Raw genomic sequence first — 21,619 nt, forward strand, 5'->3', positions numbered from 1 at the left:
CAGTTTAATTTGAAAGGCGAGGGACTAAACTGTTTTTCAGGCAAAAGTTTGAGGAGTAACAAGTATTTAATCCTTAAATTTTTCTTCATTAAAAGAAAAAAATTAAAATTTGGAAAATCAAAATCAACAGAAACTAAAAAGAAATAAAAGAGGAAGAAGAATAATAGAATAAGGTGTACTATTCTTATCAATACTGTACTCGTTTACATGATCAAAAGGAAAAAAAAAAAACAGAAGAACACGCCAAACACCATAAGGAACATCGTCTTCTCTAACTTGAAGCTTTCATCGTCATTTCCAACTCCAAGCGCTCATCTTCATCCTCCCAATTACTTTGCTAAAATGGAACTAAATTACAATACTTACAGCAAGGAACACAGGTACGTATTTATCTTGTCGACATAAAAACAACTAAATCTATTATTCAAACAATAAATCTGAACCATTAATTGGACATTTTCAAAATCATTCAACAAATATGGGGAACTTAACTGAAATCATTAGGGGGAGATGTAGACATCAGAGGGAGATGTCTACATGTTCGATCTTGAAACATGTAGGGTGTATTGTACTCTTTATTTTTGTCCCACTGAGTTTTTGTTACTCGGTAAGGTTTTTGACGAGGCAACGAGATGAGCACCAACATTTGGGCGACACAAGGGGAAGTGTTTAAGGACACCTAGATTATATGTGTCAGGCCCAAACTCTAGTTACTTGTCCGAGTTGTAATACAGTTAGTCTTACCGATGCCTTTTTAGATATATATCCTAATTATTATACGATTATGTTTCATTGTAAGACTATGATTATTTACTTGTAATCCTCTATATAAATAGACCCCTATTATCAATGGAATACACAATTCATTCCCCAAATTATCTCTCCTACATATTTAGATTCTCTAAAACAAAAGGCATATATGCATGCAAACACATGTGCAGGACAAAATATGCAGATGATTTTTGGAAACTTCTAATTCATTAATAGAATAAAAATTGTAACAACTTCATTTTGGAAACTTCTATAGTGGGATGGCTGGGATAATCTGATCGCGACTTGTCCACCACCACCACCACCATCACCATCACCAACCATACTTTTTATTCTTTACTTCAACGTCGTACAACTTAAAAATGAAGGACCACCGATCGAGCTGATGGAAACTTCCCCACAAAGGCAGCAAAAGGCACAGTAGGTAGGTACGTATGGTTTTATTACATGATGGCGCACGCTTGAGGATTTTCTTCTCTGAAACAATCGGGGCGGGTCACGCAGTAACTAGTAGTATAGCTCCTCCCACCGCCGTAACTATCATAGACCGGCATTCCATAGTAGCCATCGTACTGTATGTAAGGGGCAGGCCTACCGTAACCATACCCAGTTTCGCAGGGACCACCAGGACGCCCTTCGTAACAATCCATACAACACGGGTTCACCGGCCACGGAGGGCAAGCAGGAACCGGAGCCGGGGCACGCCCACCGTAACCATACCCAGTCTCACAAGGTCCACCACGACGCCCTTCGTAACAATCCATACAACACGGGTGCACAGGCCGCGGACAGCAAGGAGGAACCGGAGCAGGTTTTGGCTCCGGAGCTGGAGCTGGTTTAGGCGCCGGAGGTGGAGGCGGAGCAGGTTTCGGAGCCGGAGGTGGAGCCGGAGCAGGTTTCGGCGCCGGAGGTGGAGCCGGAGCGGGTTTCGGCGCCGGAGGAGGAGGAGGAGGCTTGGGCTTCTCGGGCTCTTTGATCTCGATGCTCTTAATGCATCCACCTCCTTTGCAGCATAGCTTGTCCCTGATCTTTTCAGGATTGCAGCAGACCACTTTGATGATCACCAGGTTGTTCTTCTCGTCGTACGCCTGGTCTCGTATTTCTGTTGTTCACAAAATATCCAACCAATAGTACCACAAATCACTTAGTTTACGTTTTTCACAATATTAATGAACCGAACAGGAAGAGAAAAGAGAGACTCACGAGGGAATTTACATAGAACTTTTTTGACCTTCCTGTAGCATTTTTCACACTGAAGGTCTACCTTCAGAATCATTATAGTCACCTGACATTAATACAATCATTTGCAGAAATTAGATAGCTAGATATAGAAAGGTGGTTTTTTCTGCAAAACAAGAAGGGCTTGATTAAGAATTGATCGAGGTTGATGTTCACGGATTTGAAGATGAGAAATCGAATCCATCAGGTTCTGTGTTTCTGACAGAAGAATGATGGATTGAGTGGTATATATGTGACAAATTGAAGAAGAAACAGCGCAAAAACTTGAGATCGAATTAAAATAATTAGTAGCTGCAGCCACAAAAAATACATATTGAGAGGAGCAAATGGGTGATCTAGTTATCTATATCATAAGAAAAAAGAAATGGAAAAGCATAAACAACTTTCTAGTGCATAGAGAAATACCTTCTTTTCCCCCATTGTTGTAGCGGTGAGTGCTCGATCAGATGAGATCTGATGTTTTGGACAGAGTCTGGGCTAAAATGATTGAATACAGGGGCGGAACGACTATAAATGGTGAAGGGGTCAAGACCCCCCATGTCAACATCTGACATTTCTTCACTTAATGCACTAAATGTATATAACTATCTCATACAATGTATTAAACTTAGCCTTAATTCAATAAACCCTTTAAAATACCAACAACATCACTTTCACTTGGACCAACAGAGTTCAAGGACTCGACTACTTTGACTAAAGAAGCATACCTGGAATCGTAGGATTTCTTCCTGAGCTGTGAAGCTCTGGGGCTGCTGGGATTGACCCAAATATAGCTTTTGGGAGAAGACTCGGAATTGCCATCTGGGCTTGGAGGGTTTTCAAGTCTTGGGACATCTGTGCTCTGAGTTTCTTGTAAAGAAACATGGTTTATTTGGAGAGAAATTCTGGAGTGAACAGTGAAGTGTAGGGAAGGTGAGATTGAAGGTGTGAATATCAGAGTCACTAGGCCTGAGCTTTCTAGAGGATCAAGAGAGAGAGGGTGTGGCGGTTATGGAAGAGAAAAGAGGGTGTGGAGGATACATGATAATCCATTTTCCCGCTTTGTTTTGCTTAATGACTCCGTCTGTGACCATGAGAAGGAAGGATCTCGTTTTATTATATTGACGTTGTGAGTGAAAGTAGCTTCCGGGATTCCACTGGGTTAAAAATGTCTATCGACCGTCAAAATATTTACTTGCTCCTTTTTGGTTTTGAGCCACAAGTGATTACTGTTGTTTGGCCTGCTCAAAAGTAAAGGTTTCCTTCATATTTTTTGACTTGCTATCTTGGTAGATATATCATTTTGTCTTTTGATAACATATCTTGATACATTTTGAAATAAAATTAAACAACTAAAAACCAATACTGGCAGTCGGTGAAACCAAAACAATTTAGTTGTACATTGAGGGAGATGCAGAAGTCATGTCTATCTAATGCGAGCACCTATTCCTGAATTCCACCTTCATTTACAACTGGGCTCTTCACCTCTGAAGCAGCTTCAACTTGGTTCAAACATTTTGCAGATTTCCTTGAGCATCATGGTGCTCAAAAATTAGCTCCCCACAAATCTGACAGTCAAGAGTCAGAAAGAGTAAGTATCAAGCATTTCATTCACTCAAAATCAAAATCAAAATCAGTTCCGCAATCTATTTTCTCACTTCAAACTAATACCAACAAATGAAAATCAAAGACAAATAAAGGTGTAACAGGACAAGCTTACACTGTTGTCTGCTGTTTTACTTTCAACATATAAATGGTTGTTTACGCAAAAAATGAGGAACAATTATCACTATGATGCTATTCTGAAGGAAAAAATGGAAAAACAAACAAACAAAGTGGATATGCCCCAAATGGCAAGATTATAGAAAATTTTACCAAGCACCAGACAATACACATGGTAGTGATTGCACAAGAGAAGTTAGATTCAATATCACACCAAAATTTCAGAATCATTCGAAATCGTGACGGTAATTGTTTTCATAAGTAAAGACTAACAATCAGGTAATTAGAATTTGACAATTGGGAAATTAACAAATGTGGGGAACTTAACCGAAACCAACTCCACAGATCACTGAATTAGAATACAAACTTTGTAGCGTCAAGAGTCACTTTCCATTACATAGCAATATCGCAGCATTATGCTCAACTCCACAAAGATAAAACAAATTATCCAGTTTATGTTCTTCTAGTTGAGAGATATTGAGGCCACTGCCAAAGGCCTCCAATTGTTCCAAAGTGCCAAATCATTAAACTCTTAGGCACAAATACATATGCCCCTGGACACAGTTCCTTTTAGTACAGAAAAGTAACAAAACCAAACTTCTATTGCAGCATTGCTTATCCTCTAAACTGGCAAAAGCAATATTCAAATAACTAAAACTACACAATCAGAAAAATGAAGATAACACACACTCTGTGAGGCTTAGTACAGGATTTGTTCACAACTCAGCAATTCCGAAGAGGTTTCCAAATTGGGAAACTTTTTACCATTTGAATCAATATAAGTTTGGTAAGATAACTAAAATTCCCAAAAAAAAAGTATCAGAAGTGGAAAATAGATTCAGTATATGAATGAGTTTCCAGTAACCATGGCCAACCTAAGAACATGATTAAAAGGCATTTCAATTCCAACTTCCAACAATAAGGTTACTGGAAGAATAACTTCTAAGTTGAAATCCATCGATTCAAATATGGTTTTCATCAGCAAAATAAAAAAATAAATGAATCATACATGTCAGATTCCCAAAATTTAAGGTTGAAGAATGAAGAATGCATGCTTAACTTAGTTTTCCAGCAAATATGCTTATTGTCTACAACAATGTGAAGAAGAAAAGTCGCACAAAGCTGGAAGCTGGAAGACAGTGGGTGTGTCACAAAATGGCAAAAGAATAGACAATAATTCTAGTGTGTGGTATTAGGACCTTAATTTTTTTTTTGTCAAGGGCCAAACTTAGTTTATATAAATTTAGTAATAGAATGATAGTCAATCATATTTGACAGAAAGAGCAAATGAAAACTCACAGTGTTGATCTTAGAGATGTCTGCAATACCACTGGTGACTGGTGAAACTAAAGTCTCCCTGTAAATGAGTCCATCAAATTTCCATCTGTTGTGGGTCCTAAAAACATTCCTAAATGTCTGTTCCTTGAAGCTATAGAATACCAAGGACTGAAAATCAAATCTGCTGGCGATCAAACCTTCACCATTCTCTAATATGCACAGAGGCGTCACGGGTGAGAATTTATAATCTTTTGGTAAATCAAAAGAAGCAACTTCAGTCCACGATTCCTTGACCCCATATTCCTTCATCATCCATATTCTAAACCTGAAGATCTCATCGTGTAGAATGCTATATTCATATACACCAAGACAATCTCCAGGAATAAAGTCGCATCTAAACCCAACCAGAGAGGGCAATGGAAGCATCTCCCGAAACTTTTCCTCTGCTAAATCAAAAGAGATAATCCTTGAATCTCTTGGATGAAAATCATCAATTATGGTCCCTTGCCAATGCAGAGCACCATTTAACAAGCACGCCGGCCCTGCCAAGCAAAAGTAACCGAGACCCTCATGGGTCCTCCATGAACCTGATTTTAAACTAAAGACCTGAACCCTGGTTTCCTCAGAACCCCTAACTGTATGATTGTACCCTCTCACTACCTTATAATCATCATTAGTGGAATCATAACCAAATCCCCAAAACTTCATAGTAAGATCATAACCAACTCCGCAAAGCTTCAAAGTGACATGACCAGTAGGTTTTGGCAACAAATTGGATTGTCCAGTACAAGGGTTCCATAACACCATGTCTTTCTGGTCAATTTCTACACAAATCAGCCCATTGCAAGAACCCACAATTTTTCTAATACTTGAATCAGGGAACATTACCGGAAACTCGAGCTTTCCGATTGCAAGATGAGCATCTCCATCATCCTTCAACTCCTTCAATGCCTCACAGTCTAGGGATAAGTCCTTGGATGCTTCACAGTCTCGGGATTGGAGAGGACTCATTGATATCAAGAGCCTGGAGGTGTTCTCGGTGAAGCCTTTGCTTGCGTAGTTGAAGTGCTTGGTGACAAAACGAGACTGGGAGATGAGAGCACGCCATGACTTGCAGACGCAGCGAAATCGCATCAGTGATTTGACCGGTAGCCTTGCCAGTATCTCATCAAGGACGCCGTCCAGGTCGGCGACACTGGTAAGAGCTGGCTTGTGAACGCCGCCGTCGTCCGCCATGGAATTAGTGGCGATTAGTTTGAATTCGGAGGAAGGCCGATGCGGTGCGTTTTGGAGGAGGAATCTTTGGACGTGGTTGAGTAAAACAGCGGCGGCAGCGGTTGTTGTTGTTTTGACGGCGGCGCGTGTAATGGCTTCTTCGATTTTCGTCTCACCAGTTCTGCTCTCTCACTCTCCCGGTGAGTTCATCGCTCCATCATTTTAAGGAGTTCAAATTGAGTTGGGCTCTGATATTTGTTATTGGGCTTGATTTTTTCTTCACTCACTCAAAAGGAAAAGCAGTTCTCTCCACACTGGCCTTTAGGCCTGGGCTCGGGTCGGGCCGGGCCCGAAAATCAGTAAAACCGAGACCGAGACCGAGAATATCGGTTCGGGCCGGTTCGGGCTTTTTTTGAAATGAAAACCGACAGAAACCGAACCGGTTCGGGCCAGTTTGGGCTCTCGGGCTTTTCGGGCTTTTTTCGGGCCCAATTTCCAGTTCAAGAATGTTTGCCAGTTTTCCCTGTTTTCCAAATACAATTCTGCACCTTGTCATTTCCAGGGCTTACAAAGAAACACTATCAATTTCAATTACAACAATCCACACCCAAGGGATCACATAATATGAAAATATAATCTCAAACACTTGAATTTGAATTCGTATTCCAACTAGCTTAACACGATCCAACAATATACATAACATGATCAAACCAAATTACATGATCAAAGTGGTGAGGGTAGAAGGAAGGCATACATTAGCGGTTCAGCTCCAACCAGTGAGTCCAATTCTGTCAGCAAGGTTATACATGAGCAGTTCATCCCAGACATGCCCGAACAGACGCTCTCCTCCAATCCCAAAGGTGAGGGCCCAGGACGAGAGCAGAGCAGTGAACACGGCAATTTATAATTACTTGTTCTCTTCAAGTTTAGACAAACACGGCAAAGATTTGTCGCACCGGTATTCCTTTTAACCGATGACTGGAGATCGAGGCTCAGGGAGAATCGACGGCGACGACTGGAGATCGAGGCTCAGGGAGAATCGACGGCGACGACTGGAGATCGAGACTGGAGAGAGAGGTTGAGACTGGAGATCGAGATCGAGACTGGAGAGAGGTTGAGACTGGAGATCGAGACTGGAGACTGGAGAGACTGAGAGAGAGGTTGAGACTGAGATTTGGGGCTAACCGGCTGAGACTGAATGGAGATTTGGGGCTGAGAATTTGAGATTGAGAATCTGAGATGGTATCGATGGCATCGATGGTATCGGCTGAGAGAAGGAGGCTGAGGTCGAGTACTCTCTACTCTCTAGGGCTGGACTAAAGTGAGTAAAGTCTAAAGGAGTAATCCGAGTAAAGGCCCTTTACCTTTAGTAATATATATATATTTTTAATATTTAACTTATTATTATAACACCCAATCATGGACTGACATGTGGCAACTGCTACAGTATTCGGGTCGGTTCGGGCTTTCGTGCCCTGAAAATATAGAACCCGAGACCGAACCGATTACATGAATTCGGGTCGGGCTTTAGACCGAACCGAAAAACTCTATTCTAAAACCGAACCGAATCGGGCTTTTTTCCTCGGTTCGGGTCGGGCCCTCGGTCTTTCGGGTCCGGACGCCCAGCCCTACTGGCCTTTTCTTCAACTACTAACCACCAACAGATCTGACAGTCAAGATTCATAAATAGTACTTATGAGTCATTTCACTCACTCAAAAGGAAAAACAAAGACAAATTAAGCTGAAGTAAACTGATATTAATTGAAACAATGGAAGAGAAAAGGATGAGCATAATGTGCTTGTCACAGGATTTCAGCAGTTGTTTACAGCCATATGGATCTTAAAACATTTAGGAAGGTGTATTCAATTCAGATTTTAAAATATTTTGTTTGAGTTTTTATAATCCATGCATTTCTAGGATATAAATATGCAATTCAGATCAAAGAGCCCAGAAGCATCGGGCCTCTCAACCCGTTTTCTCGACCCACGAAGCTATAACGGTGACCCGACCATATCTTCGCCTTTAGGCGACATTACGGCGGCGCACCAGTCTCATCTGACTCGCATCTCTATCTTCGACGTCCCTGGTGTATTGGTTAGTCCGTTCGTCGAATGTGTGGGGAGAATCGAAGGTTCTGATCTATATACAAATTACCCAGCAATGACCTCGTTCCAAAACTAACAAGAAACAAGAATTGTACGACATCACTTCACTTGAAGCTTTCGAAGGGTTAGCGACCTTGGGCTCCCAGACCGGATCGAAGGTGGGGTGGCCGGCTTTCTTGGAGGCCTCGAATATCAACGATTTTTCCGATCCGCTACAGGGCCCATATGGTGGCCGGGGAGGAGATGGGCTGGAGCTTGAGGGAGAGGGACGATAGCCTTCACCGGAGAGCTGGAACCTGGTTCATGCCAGAGCCCTAGGAGACGAGTACGGTGCCTTGGTTTATGGGAATTGTGGGGGATTCCCTTCAGGAGGTTCTCAACAATGGAGCTCTCTTGATCAAGATGGAGGAAAAGCGGGCGTGCCTGCTTTCATTCTGAAATGGGGTTTGGTGATGTTTGTGCGTCAGGGGGTGAGAGAGGATGTGAGAGGTCATGGTAAAATCAAATATTCACCAGGTTTTACTTTTTTTTGTCTTATGACCTAGATCTTGACTAACGCCTTCAGTAGTAACGGAACCCTATTTTTTAACATCCACGTGACTATCACATGGTCAGTGTAGTTGCACATAGGTGCATGGAATACACTCTCAGTTCCTAGCAAGACTCTCAGATTTCCAAGGGCTAACAATTCTTTTTATTGGAACTATATATAGTCAGTAAATCTTTTCTTTTACATGTCAACTCTGTCTTTGTTTGGTTAAATTGGGGTTTTGGGTTTACGGTACACTAGGAAGGGTCTGGATTAAGAGACACTATATTTTACACAAATTTTGACACACTTTGTGAGCCATTAGATTTTAAAATGTCCAATGGTTCAGATTTATTGTTTGGAATATATCAACACAACACCAAGTGATGTAGAAATGACATGGCATTACATACTTCTAATCTAAAATTAAATTTTTCTTTATTAAAAGAAAAAAATTAAAATTTGGAAAATCAAAATCAACATAAACTAAAAAGAAATAATAGAATAAATAGTACTATTCTTATCAATACTGTACACGATCAAAAGAAAAAAAAAAAAAAACAGAAGAACACGCCAAACACCATAAGGAACATCGTCTTCTCTAACTTCAAGCTTTCATCGTCCTTTCCAACTCCGACCCAAGCTCTCTTCTTCATCCTCCCAATTACTTTGCTAAAGTGGAACTAAACAATACTTACAGCAAGAACATAGGTACATATTTATCTTGTCGACATAAAAACAACTAAATCTATTATTCAAACAATAAATCTGAACTATTGGACATTTTTGAAATCATTCAACAAATGTGGGGAACTTAACCGAAACCATTAGGGGGAGATGCAGACATCGAAGGGAGATGTTCGATCTCGAAACATGAAGGGTGTATTGTACTCTTTTTCTCATTCGATCGAGGTTATTTTTGTCCCACTGAGTTTTTGTTACTCGGCAAGGTTTTTGACGAGGCAACGAGAGGAGCACCGAAGTTTGGGCTACACAGGGGAAAGTGTTTAAGGAGACTTAGATTATGTGTCTGACTCAAACTCTAGTTACTTGTCCGAGTTGTAATACAATTAGTCTTACATAGATGTCTTCTTAGATATCCTAATTGTACGATTATGTTTCATTGTAAGACTATGATTCTTTGCTTGTAATCCTCTATATAAATAAACCCCTATAGTCAATCAAATACACAATTCATTCCCCAAATTCACTTTGCTGCATATTAGATTCCCTAAAACAAAAGGCATATGTGCAAGACAAAACAGGCAAATGATTTTTGGAAACTTCTATTTGAAAATTGTAACAACTTCACTTTGGAAACTTCTATAATGGATCGCAATTTGTCCACCACCATCACCAACCATACTTTATTCTTTAAACTTTCCCACAAAGGCTGCAAATTAAAAGCACAGTACGTAGGTACGTAAAGTTTTACATGATGGCGCACGCTTGGGGATTTTCTTCACTGAAACAATCGGGGCGGGTCACGCAGTAACTAGTGGTGTAGCTCCTCCCACCGCCGTAACTATCATAGACCGGCCTTCCATAGTAGCCATCATACTGTATGTAAGGGGCAGGCCCACCGTAACCATACCCAGTTTCGCAGGGACCACCAGGACGCCCTTCGTAACAATCCATACAACACGGGTACACCGGCCGCCGCGGAGGGCGAGTTTCGCAGGGACCACCAGGACGCCCTCCGTAACAATCCATACAACACGGGTACACCGGCCGCCGCGGAGGGCGAGTTTCGCAGGGACCACCAGGACGCCCTCCGTAACAATCCATACAACACGGGTTCTTCGTCTTCGACTCATCCTTCAGCTTCTCGTCGTCTTTGAGTTTGTCTTCCTTTTTTTTCTCTTTAGACACGTCCTTGGTTCCTGTGGATTTGTCATCCTTCAGCTTCTCGTCGTCTTTGAGTTTGTCTTCCTTTTGTTTCTCTTTAGACACGTCCTTGAGCTTCTCGGACTCTTTGATATCGATGCTCTTAATGGCGTCACCTCCTTTGCAGCATAGCTTGTCCCTGATCTTTTCAGGACTGCAGCAGACCACTTTGATGATCACCAGGTTGTTCTTCTCGTCGTACGTCTGGTCTCGTATTTCTCTTGTTCACAAATATCCAACCAATAGTACCACAAATCACTTAGTTTACGTTTTTCACAATATTAATGAACCAAACTGGAAGAGAAAAGAGAGACTCACGAGGGAATTTACAGAGAACTTTCTTGACCTTCCTGTAGCATTTTTCACACTGAAGATCTACCTTCAGAATCATTATAGTCACCTGACATTAATACAATCATTTGCAGAAATTAGATAGATATGGAAAGCAGGTTTTTTCTGCAAAACAAGAAGGGCGTGATTAAACATTGATCGAGGTTGATCTTCTCGGGTTTGAAGATGAGAAATCGAATCCATCAGGTTCTGTGTTTCTGACAGAAGAATGATGGATTAAGTAGTACGTGACAAATTGAAGAAATAGCGCAAAAATTTGAGAATTAAAATAATTAGTAGCTGCGGCCACAAAAAAATACATATTGAGAGGAGCACAATTGATCAAATGGGCGATCTAGTTATCTATAACATAAGAAAAGAGAAATGGAAAAGCATAAACAACTTTCTAGTGCATGGAGAAATACCTTCTTTTCCCCCATTGTTGTAGCAGTGAGTGCTCGATCAGATGAGATCTGATGTTTTGGACAGAGTCTGGGCTGAAATGATTCAATACAGGGGGGCGGAACGACCATAAATGGTGAAGGGGTCAAGACTCAAGACCCCACAAGTCAATATGCATCTGACATTTCTTCACCTAATGTACTAAATATAGTTATTTACCTCATAAAACTGTATTAAACTTGGCCTTAATTTAATAAACCCTTTAAAATACCAACAACATCACTTTCACTTGGCCCACCAGAGTTCAAGGACTCGACTACCTTGACTGAAGAAGCATACCTGGAATTTTAGGATTTTTTCATGAGCTGTGAAGCTCTGGGGCTGCTGGGATTGACCCAAATATAGCTTTTGGGAGAAGACTCGGAATTGCCATCTGGGCTTGAATGGGTTTTCAAGTCTTGGGTCATCTGGGCCCTGGGTTTCTTGTAAAGAAACATGGTTTATTTGGAGAGAAATTCTGGAGTGAAAGTGTAGGGAAGGTAAGATTGAAGGTGTGAATATCAGAATTACTCGGCCTGAGCTTTCTAGAGGAGCAAGAGAGAGAGAGAGAGAGAGAGAGGGTGTGGCGGTTATGGAAGAGAAAAGAGGGTGTGGAGGATACATGATAAGCCATTTTCCCGCTTTGTTTTGCTCAATCACTCCTTCTGTGACTATGAGAAGGAAGGGTCTCGTTTTATTATACTGAGATTACTGACCTTGTGAGTTAAAGTAGCTTCCGGGATTCCACTGGGTTAAAAATGTCTATCGACCGTCAAAATATCTACTTGCTCCTTTTTGGTTTTGAGCCACAAGTGATTACTGTTGTTTGGCCTGCTCAAAAGTAAAGGTTCCTTCATATTTTTTGACTTGCTATCTTGGTAGATATATCATTTTGTCTTTTGATAACATATCTTGATACATTTTGAAATAAAATTAAACAACTAAAAATCAATACTGGCAGTCAGTGAAACCAAAATTATTTAGTTTTAAATTGAGGGAGATGCAGAAGTCATGTCTATCTAATGAGCGAGCACCAATTCCTGAATTCCACCTTCATTTACAACTGGGCTCTTCACCACTGCAGCAGCTTCAACTTGGTACGAACATTTTGGAGATTTCCTTGAGCATCACGGTGCTCACATATTAGCTCCCCGCAAATCTGACAGTCAAGAGTCAGAAAGAGTAAGTATCAAGCATTTCATTCACTCAAAATCAAAATCAGTTACTTTAAACTAATAACAACAAATGAAAATTAAAGACAAACAAAGGTGTAAAAGGACGAGTTTACACTGCTGTCTGCTGTTTTACTTTCAACATATAAATGGTTGTTTAGGCAAAAAATGAGGAACAAATATCACTATGATGCTATTCTCAAGGGAAAAAAAAAAGGAAAAACAAACAAACAAAGTGGATATGCCCCAAATGGCAAGATTATAGAAAATTTTACCTAGCACCAGACAATGTACACATTAGTGATTGCACAAGAGAAGTTAGATTCAATACACACCAAAATGTCAGAATCATTCGAAATTGTGACTGTAATTGTTTTCATATCAGAAGTAAAGACTAACAATCAGGTGATTAGAATTTGACAATTGGGAAATCAACAAATGTGGGGAACTTAACCGAAACCAACTCCACAGATCACTGAATTAGAATACAAACTTTGTAGTGTCAAGAGTTACTTTCCTTTACATAGCAATATAGCAGCATTCTGCTCAACACCACAAAGATAAAACAAATTATCCAGTTTACGTTCTTCTAGTTGAGAAATATTCAGGCCACTGCTAAAGGCCTCGAATTGTTCCAAAGTGCCAAATCATTAAACTTTTAGGCACAAATACATATGCCCCTGGACACAGTTCCTTTTAGTACAGAAAAGTAACAAAACCAAACTTCTATTGCAGCATTGCTTATCCTCCAAATTGGCAAAAGCAACATTCAAATAACTAAAACTACACAATCAGAAAAATGAAGATAGCACAAACTATGTGAGGCTTAGTACTGGATTTGTTCACAACTCAGCAATTCCGAATAGGTTTCCGAAACTTTTTACCATTTGAATCAATATAAGTTTGGTAAGATAACTTAAATTCCCAAAAAAAAGTATCAGAAGTGGAAAATAGATCAAGTATATGAATGAGTTTCCAGTAACCATGACCAACCTAAGAACATGATTAAGAGGCATTTCAATTCCAACTTCCAATAATAAGAGTCCTGGAAGAATAACTTCTAAGTTGAAATCCATCGATTCAAATATAGTTTTCATCAGCAAAATAAAAATAAATGGATCATACATGTCAGATTCCCAAAATTTAAGGGTGAAGAATGAAGGAATGCGCTTAACTTAGTTTTCCAGCAAACATGCTTATTGTCTACAAGAATGCGAAGAAAAAAAGTCGCACAAAGCTGGAAGCTGAAGACAGCGGGTATGTCACAAAATGGCATAAGAATAGGCAATAATACCAGTGCATAGTACTGACTCTAAAAAGTTCAGATACAGCAAAATAATCAAAGACAAAAAAGAGCACTTATGACCTTAAATTTTTTTTTGTCAAGGGTCAAACTTAGTTTATATTACTTTAATAATAGAATGATGGTCAATCATATTCGACAGAAAGAGCAAATGAAAACTCACAATGTTGATCTTAGATGTCTGCAATATCACTGGTGACTGGTGAAACTAAAGTCTCCCTGTAAACGACTGCAATAAATTGGCATTTGTTGTCGGCCCTAACAACATTCCTAAATGTCTGTTCCTTGAAGCTATATAATACCAAGGACTGAAAATCACAACTCGCGGCGATAAAACCTTCACCATTCTCTAATAGGCACAGAGGCATCACGAGTGAGAATTGACAATCCTCACGTAAAATATCTAAAGAAGCAACTTCAGTCCACGAATCCTGGACCCCATATTCCTTCATCACCCATATTCTAAGCCTGATGATCTCATTGTGTGGAAAGCCATATGTATATACACCACGAAAATCTCCAGGAATAAAGCTGTATCTAAAACCAACCTGAGAGGGCAATGGAATCATCACCTGAAACTTTTCCTCTGCTAAATCAAAAGAGATAGTCCTTGAATCTGTTGGACGAAAATCATAGAATCTGGTCAATGCCCAATGCAGAGCACCATTTGACAAGCACCCTGGCCCTTCCAAGCAAAAGTAACTAAGACCCTTATGGGTCCTCCATGAACCTGATTTTAAACTAAAGACCTGAACCACGGTTCCCTCAGAACCCCTAACTCTATAATTGTACCCTCTCACTACCTTATAATCATCATTAGTGGAATCATAACCAAATCCCCAAAACTTCATAGTAAGATCATAACCAACTCCGCAAAGCTTCAAAGTGACATGACCAGTAGGTTTTGGCAACAAATTGGATTGTCCAGTACAAGGGTTCCATAACACCATGTCTTTCTGGTCAATTTCTACACAAATCAGCCCATTGCAAGAACCCACAATTTTTCTACGACTGGAATTGGGGAAAATTACCGGAAATTCGAGCTTTCTAATTGCAAGATGAGCATCTCCATCATCCTTCAAGTCCTTCAATGCTTCACAGTCTAGGGACAAATCCTTGGATGCTTCACAGTCTCGGGATTTGAGAGGACTCATTGATATCAAGAGACCGGAGGTGTTCTCGGTGAAGCCTTTGCTTGCGTAGTTGAAGTGCTTGGCGACAAAATGAGACTGGGAGATGAGAGCACGCCATGACTTGCAGACGCAGCGAAATCGCATCAGTGATTTGACCGGTAGCCTTGCCAGTATCTCATCAAGGACGCCGTCCAGGTCGGCGACACTGGTAAGAGCTCTCTTGTGAACGCCGCCGTCGTCCTCCATGGAATTAGTGGCGATTAGTTTTGAATTTGGAGGAAAGCCGATGCGGTGCGTTTACGAGCTTCTTCAATTGAGTTGAGTTCAAATTGAGTTGGGCTCTGATATTTGCTATTGGGCTTGATTTTTTTTATGCCAATTTTGGGCCTAGTCCAATTTCGTTAAAGAATTTCATTCATCTCATCAATTGCTCAAGTCTTCTGCAAGTTATCAGCATTGAGAATAGATGAAAAGAGTAAAACCTTGGAGTGGTAAAACTCGACGGATCAATAGAGACGAGAAATCTCGTTGTTACTACAATATTCATAAACAAAAACCTGTAATCCTGTACATATTGATGTTTCGCAGAAGTACGAAATAGGGAGAGATCAGTAACTGCTTTCACTTCGGAACTCATTTTCAAGTTGAGACACAATTCTCTCCACCCTCTTGCCGAGTCCCACCTTGAATTTCAACTAGGGGATGCTTAACTTCTTCATATTTTCTGTTTTTCCACAAGTGGCGCTTTTTCTTCAACTCACTCAAAAGCAAAAGCAGTTCTCTCCACCCCTTTGTCTTCAACTATTAGCCACCAACAGGTCTGACAGTCAAGATTCACAAATAGTAATTATGAGTCATTTCACTCACTCAAAAGGAAAAGCGGTTAAACAAGGAATACCATCAAAAGGAAAAACAAAGACAAATTAAGCTCAAGTAAACTGATATAATAACTTAATTGAAACAATGGAAAAGGAAAGGATAAGCATAATGTGCTTGTCACAGGACTTCAGCAGTTGTTTACAGCCATCTGGAGTGTTTTTTGGTAGGCAGCTATCTTAAAACATTTAGTTTAATTCCAAAGAAAAGGCAAAACTTAAAAAAAAATCACGCCAAGATGCCAAGTGAAAAAAGTGCCATAGGAAAATTAAATAACCAATGCATGACACATTTACAGACAAACAGAAGTTAGATTCATTTGAGACAGTAATGGTTTTCATATCAGAAGTCATGACTAAACAAGTCAGTGAAGCTGGAATTTGGCATTGGAAAATCATCAAATGTGGATGACAGAAACCTGACGAAGTCCACAGATCATGGGATTACAATACAAATTTAACTTTTCTTTACATAGTGATAAAATCAACCATTCTGCTCATCTCGTTATAGGTAAAACTAACAATCCAACAAACTTTATCATCTATCTGATAAATAGTTAGGCCATTGGCAAATGTGTTCCAAAATGGCAAATCCATGAACCACTAGGCAAAAAACCACATGCCCCGGAAGACAGTTTTCTTTTATTACACAAAAGAGTAACAAAACAACTTCTGTTGCTTGCCCTCTGGATGATTAAAAGAAAGTTTCAAACTACTAAACTATCAAGTAAAATGAAAAATGGATACAGCCAACTGTGGGAGGTTTAGTACTTTTTGTTCATAACAGAGTAATTGCTAGGATCGAAAGAACAAGTAAAGAAAATATAAAATCTTATTTGTCCAGGTCAAAGCCGCGCGGGGCGAAAGAAACATACTATAGAATAGAGCAAAGGAAACACTCACAAGGTTTGATTTCAGATATTTTCCTTAAACGGCGAAACTAAACTCTCCACATACATAGCTGGTTCCGGTGCCAAATCAACAGGAGTCTCAAGAACATTCACACATGCCCCTCCGTTTGGACTGTACAGCACCAAGTACTTCCCATTAGAATTCATCAAAACTTCACCGTTCTCTAAAATGCATATAGGAGTAGAAAAACTGTAACAATATCCAATAGGAAGTTGAGGTATTTCTGTGGGAATTTGCATAACTTTAGTCCAAGATTCTCCCATCACCCACATTGTAATTTCACTGCTGTTATAGATATATACAAAGAGACTATTTTCAGCAATCCCAATCCGAGCAGAGATATATTCCCGACTAAGATATGACAATGGAATCAACTCCCGAAATGTCCCCTCTGCTAAATCAAAACACATGATCCTTGCACTAAGTACCGGCCGAATCGTCACCCCCGCTTCCCATTTCATCTCGACCCAATGTAGAGCACCATTTATCAAGCACCCCTGCCCATTCAAATTAACATAATCGAGGCCATCGATAATCCTCCATGACCCTGTTTTGAGCTGAAACATCACGACTGCGGTTGCAAGAGCACCATTTCTTTGGCCTCTGCAGCCAAATACAACCTTGTAGTCATCAATGGTGGAATCGTAACCAAACCCATAAAACACTACGATACCCAGATGAGAGTGATTCGGCATCGGTAAGAATCTGGTGACTCTAGTACTAGGGTTCCAAAAGATAACGAAAGACGAATTTTTCAGTAAACAAATCAAGCCATTGCAAGAACCCACAATTTTCAAAGTTTCAACAGGGATAGGTAAATCAAGGCTAGTGCTTGAGACGCTGCAAACGGCGTCGTTTAGTGCACTGATGTCAATGGACTGGAAAGGTGCGAGTGAGAAAAGCAGCCTGCAGCGGCGGTTGGAGCGGCGGAGGTGCATCGTAACCAAGTGAGAATCGGAGATCAAAGCACGCCAGGACTTGCAAACGCAGCGGAATTGGATTAGGGTTTTGACTGGGAGTCTTGATAGTATGTCGATAAGAAGATCATCGGATTCGATGTGAGGTCGGCCGCCGGAGGGGACTAGTTGCTTGTTCTGGTGCCGGAGCCGGAGTCCGGTGGTCATGTCTCTCAAAATTCGTCCGAAATTTTGAAAGATAATTAAAAGTTTGAAACTTAAAGTAGGGATTAGTCTTTGAAACTGGAAAGAGCAATTGAAAACTTACTAGGTAGTTGCGAGCATGACTGAAAGTCTGAAAGAACGACTGAACGAGCACAAGAAGTTTTGGGGAGCAACAAAAGAAGGGCAGAGTTTTTTTATTATTTTTTTTTTTTCTGGTCTGAGAAAAAAAAGGAGAAAAGCGCAGAGTCAAGTAGTATATTTTGAGCAAAAAAAAAGAGTATATATGTATTGTTTTTCAATACATATTTTGAGCAAAAAAAAAGGAGTATATATGTATTGTTTTTCAATAATTAATGTTTAAATTATTGAGACGGAAGTAGAAGTTTGTAATTCATTCTCATTAAACTCTTTTTATATAAGAGTGGGTTTATAAAAAAACTTTTCTCTCTGCGAACGAAAAAAAACTTTTTCTCTCTTCTCGTCCGGCGGCGCTCCCTTATGGTGCCGTCGTCGGACGGGCCCTATTTATCCAGATTAGGTCTTCTATGAGGCTTAGAATCTTCGATCGTTGCCATCTCGATCTATTTGGGGTGGTTGCGGTGGCTGGTACTGTGTTGAGGAAACGGAAGGTGGCGGCGGCTGGCGTGTCTTGGTTGGTTGCCCGGTGGTCCGGTTGGAGGATTGGGTTGGTGTCGCAAGGTCTGAGGCCGGCAGGTGGTGACGAGCTTTTGTCGGTTTGGCTGGGATCCTTTGGAATCCAATCGGACCGGAATTGTTCGATCTGGTTTGGGTCTAAGAGATCCGAGATGGGGAGGGGATGGACTGGGAGTGGCGGCGCTCATCAGTGGCGCGACAGGGATGGTGGTACGATGGTGGCGGTGGTCCGGCGGAGTAGGTTTTCGTTGGAGGGGTTGGGATCCTTTGGAGTCCGATCGGATCGGAGTGACCTGATCCGGTTTGGGTCCATGGGATCCGAGATGGGGAGGGGATGGATGTGGGTTGGTGGCGCTCTTCGATGGCGTGACAGGGATGGTGATACGATGGTGGCGGCTGTCCTGTGGCGGTCCGGCGTAGTGGGCAGTTGCTCGGAGGTGGCCATGCTGGGCTTGGACCATGATTGGCTGGTGGTTGCTGCACTTCCTGTTTCTTTGGCAGAGGCTTGGGTTTGGGCCCTCGTATTGGGCCCGGCCTGGGCTGGTTTATGTTATTTCTATTTCAGTTTTATTTGTTTTAATTGGCTAGTATTGTCGCGCCTTTGGCGTGTAATAAGTCCCTGCATGTATTTTGTAGGGTTCGTCGGGCTAACTGCCTGTGTATGCACTCAGAGTGCCTTGTCTGCTCTAGGTAGGCGGCGAGCTCCTTGCTTTGTCAAATGGTCGCTACCTCCTAGTGGCAGGGTGAGACTAAGTGTTGTCGGATTTATTTTTCGACGGCAACATAGTAGGAAAGCTGTGCTAAAGCGGGTACTTATGCTATGTTGTAATCGGGTTACATATCGAGTTATCTTTCCACAATGTCACTGCTATGTTAAAGCAAATGGAGTAGCTAATTGTGCACTCTTTGCTAGTTGGTGCTTGTTAGAATACAAGTCTCCTGTAGAGATTTCTGATATTATTTCAGAAAATACTCTAGATGCTTATTGTAATCAGGGGTTTAGGCTCAATGTCCCCCCCCCTTGTATTCGATAGTTTCATTAATCAAGGCTTGAGGGCAGCCGCACCAGCCCTTTATTCAAAAAAAAAAAAAAAGAGTGGGTTTATATCATAAGGACATAATTAATGAATTAATGATATTTACATGGAGGACTAGTTCCCGATCAAAAAAAAAAAAAAATGAGGACTAGTTAAGGACTATCTAACATTATTTGGGAGACTCACTTTTCGATTACATTACGGCAAATCAACAGTTAGATGTTTATGTATTGAGTTGATCACTTTTGAAAATTTTCTTTCAAATTGTCAATCGTTAAGGTACTGAACTAGATCAAATCAATGGACGAACCAAATCTGTCTAACATGAACTGTTCATGTTCATAACCGATAAATCACGATTATGAATGTCTTAACGATTTTCAATTTGGTTGAAAAATTGCATAAATGATCTACACATAAATATCTATATATCTAACGGTTGATTTGCAGAAATGTGATCGAAAAGTAGATCTAATACAAAAGTCTTCAACTAGTCCTTATTTTAATGGTTAAATATATGAGGACTAATTAAATATTTTCTAATTAACGGTTAAATATATAGGGAGGGAGCCCTTCTAATGAGGATCATTAAAATGAGAACTACACACACATACATACACTATTTACAACATAAATGAACTTTTTTTTTCTTTTTCATCATGTTTGGATCACCATTAGACTATAGGTTTTCGCTATTGGACTAGGAAATTCCACCACGGCATTTTTTTAAAGAAAAGATTAATATAGGGCATTTTTTTATTTTTTGTTGAAAAATGAATATTCATATATTCGCACCGTTTCACTGAGCTACCGTCAGTAAATTACACCAGAGCCTAAATTCCCGAAGCAAATAAAATTGCTATGTTTTTTTTTTTGCCTAATTGAGAAGAGAATGCCTAGCAAGTAACAACCATTACAGAACTACATGTACAATGCACCCTTAATCAAAGTGACTGCTAAGAAAACTAAAAAAACTATAAAAAAAAAATTAAAAAAAATAAATAAATAAACCTTGACCTAGTTGATGTTACATGACGTCATGACCCAACCAATAAAAATAGTACATCTGTCTAAGATCGCAATTGGTGTACATCAATACTAGCCACTGGATTGAACCTACTATACATATATCATCAAAAAAATCAAGGGATGCCTCAAACAAAGAAGCAAAAAAAAGAAAATTAGCCAATGGGCCTAGAGCCTAAAAGTCTAAAACCCAAACTCATTCTCCTTACCAACTAAACCGAACCGAAACGACGTCGTTTTGGTATCTTCGGTTTTTTCAGTTAGGTTCGGTTTTTGACACCGGAAAACCGAACCGAACCAGTTCGGTGTTTTTCGGCTTCGGTTCGGCTTTCGGCTCGGTTTTTTTCGGTTTTCGGTTTCCCGAACCCACCCCTACCTAAAACCCAAACTCATTCTCCTTACCAACTTATTTCGACTAGATAAGATAAAACAGATCCACTCTGAGCCAGGCCTAAGGACCAAGCCTAGAGAAAACCATCTCCCCTGCAACCTAAACTGAATCACCACCACTGTCCGGCCTCTGGCGGCTGGACCCACCACAAAACCATCAGTAGAAGTCGCTGTTTTCACCGAGCTTCTTCCCCAACACGAGCCGCCGCTACTGAGTAAGAACAACAACAACGACATCGCCTAGCACAACCTCTCCGCTACAACCCCAACCCGACTTGGGTCCCCACCCGTGTAGAACACAAGCGATATTCTTCAACCGACAATACTCTCAACCACAATCACCGGCAATTGTGACTCCCAAATCAGATGTTCCACCAAGTGAATTCCCCCCCCCCCCCCAAACACCAAGAACACACCCGTGTCAAAAGCTCAGCCCTCGAAATACACTTGCAACCCATGCAGTAAGGTTGTTGACCTGCCCTAAACTACTAGGAAGCGC

The 21,619-nt window shown here is 40.7% G+C and overlaps 5 protein-coding genes across 7 annotated transcripts in view; all 5 read right to left on the bottom strand.

The window, feature by feature from the left end:
* LOC133718470 (F-box/kelch-repeat protein At3g23880-like) overlaps positions 1-6,420 on the bottom strand; it is a 32,046-nt gene extending 25,626 nt beyond the window's left edge. The window contains exons 1-2 of one of the 2 annotated variants that reach the window (XM_062145320.1): positions 5,011-6,418; positions 3,225-3,557 (exon numbers count right to left, since the gene is read on the bottom strand). In XM_062145320.1, coding sequence (XP_062001304.1) covers positions 3,498-3,557; positions 5,011-6,225 — 1,275 coding nt within the window. In that variant the 5' untranslated portion in view covers positions 6,226-6,418 and the 3' untranslated portion in view covers positions 3,225-3,497. Of the gene's footprint in view, positions 1-3,224; positions 3,558-5,010 lie in introns of those variants that run through there. The other variant, XM_062145321.1, reaches the window with a different exon arrangement.
* The window catches only part of LOC133718472 (F-box/kelch-repeat protein At3g23880-like), a 101,241-nt gene extending 83,022 nt beyond the window's left edge, over positions 1-18,219 (bottom strand). The window contains exons 1-2 of one of the 2 annotated variants that reach the window (XM_062145324.1): positions 16,884-18,219; positions 15,616-15,925 (exon numbers count right to left, since the gene is read on the bottom strand). In XM_062145324.1, the coding sequence (XP_062001308.1) occupies positions 16,895-18,016 (1,122 nt within the window). In that variant the 5' untranslated portion in view covers positions 18,017-18,219 and the 3' untranslated portion in view covers positions 15,616-15,925; positions 16,884-16,894. Of the gene's footprint in view, positions 1-15,615; positions 15,926-16,883 lie in introns of those variants that run through there. The other variant, XM_062145325.1, reaches the window with a different exon arrangement.
* On the bottom strand, positions 1,093-2,591 carry LOC133718475 (uncharacterized). The gene is made up of 3 exons (XM_062145327.1): positions 2,416-2,591; positions 1,975-2,056; positions 1,093-1,873 (listed from the first exon to the last, which is right to left on the bottom strand). The coding sequence occupies exons 1-3, from the start codon at positions 2,428-2,430 to the stop codon at positions 1,215-1,217; spliced, it is 756 nt and encodes a 251-aa protein (XP_062001311.1). The 5' UTR covers positions 2,431-2,591; the 3' UTR covers positions 1,093-1,214.
* On the bottom strand, positions 10,162-11,629 carry LOC133718473 (protein PYRICULARIA ORYZAE RESISTANCE 21-like). Its single transcript, XM_062145326.1, has 3 exons — positions 11,482-11,629; positions 11,045-11,126; positions 10,162-10,944 (listed from the first exon to the last, which is right to left on the bottom strand). Exons 1-3 carry the CDS (start codon positions 11,587-11,589, stop codon positions 10,271-10,273), a joined length of 864 nt encoding a protein of 287 aa, XP_062001310.1. The 5' UTR covers positions 11,590-11,629; the 3' UTR covers positions 10,162-10,270.
* LOC133718471 (F-box/kelch-repeat protein At3g06240-like) lies at positions 12,463-15,463 on the bottom strand. Its single transcript, XM_062145323.1, has 2 exons — positions 14,136-15,463; positions 12,463-12,656 (listed from the first exon to the last, which is right to left on the bottom strand). The coding sequence occupies exon 1, from the start codon at positions 15,349-15,351 to the stop codon at positions 14,146-14,148; it is 1,206 nt and encodes a 401-aa protein (XP_062001307.1). The 5' UTR covers positions 15,352-15,463; the 3' UTR covers positions 12,463-12,656; positions 14,136-14,145.
* Positions 18,220-21,619: the final 3,400 nt, after the last annotated feature.

The sequence above is a fragment of the Rosa rugosa genome, chromosome 6 (assembly GCF_958449725.1).
Source record: "Rosa rugosa chromosome 6, drRosRugo1.1, whole genome shotgun sequence".
NCBI lineage: Eukaryota > Viridiplantae > Streptophyta > Magnoliopsida > Rosales > Rosaceae > Rosa > Rosa rugosa.

What these genes read in the sequence shown, in the direction of transcription:
- LOC133718475 (XM_062145327.1), bottom strand. An exon ending in AGTTCTATGTAAATTCCCTC is followed by an intron (nt 1,874 to 1,974) that starts GTGAGTCTCTCT and finishes TGTGAACAACAG; the next exon opens with AAATACGAGACCAGGCGTAC.
- LOC133718473 (XM_062145326.1), bottom strand. Translation starts at nt 11,589, where the DNA reads ATGGTCGTTCCGCCCCCCTGTATTGAATCATTTCAGCCCAGACTCTGT. An exon ending in CAACAATGGGGGAAAAGAAG is followed by an intron (nt 11,127 to 11,481) that starts GTATTTCTCCAT and finishes TATTAATGTCAG; the next exon opens with GTGACTATAATGATTCTGAA. An exon ending in AGTTCTCTGTAAATTCCCTC is followed by an intron (nt 10,945 to 11,044) that starts GTGAGTCTCTCT and finishes TGTGAACAAGAG; the next exon opens with AAATACGAGACCAGACGTAC.
- LOC133718471 (XM_062145323.1), bottom strand. Translation starts at nt 15,351, where the DNA reads ATGGAGGACGACGGCGGCGTTCACAAGAGAGCTCTTACCAGTGTCGCC.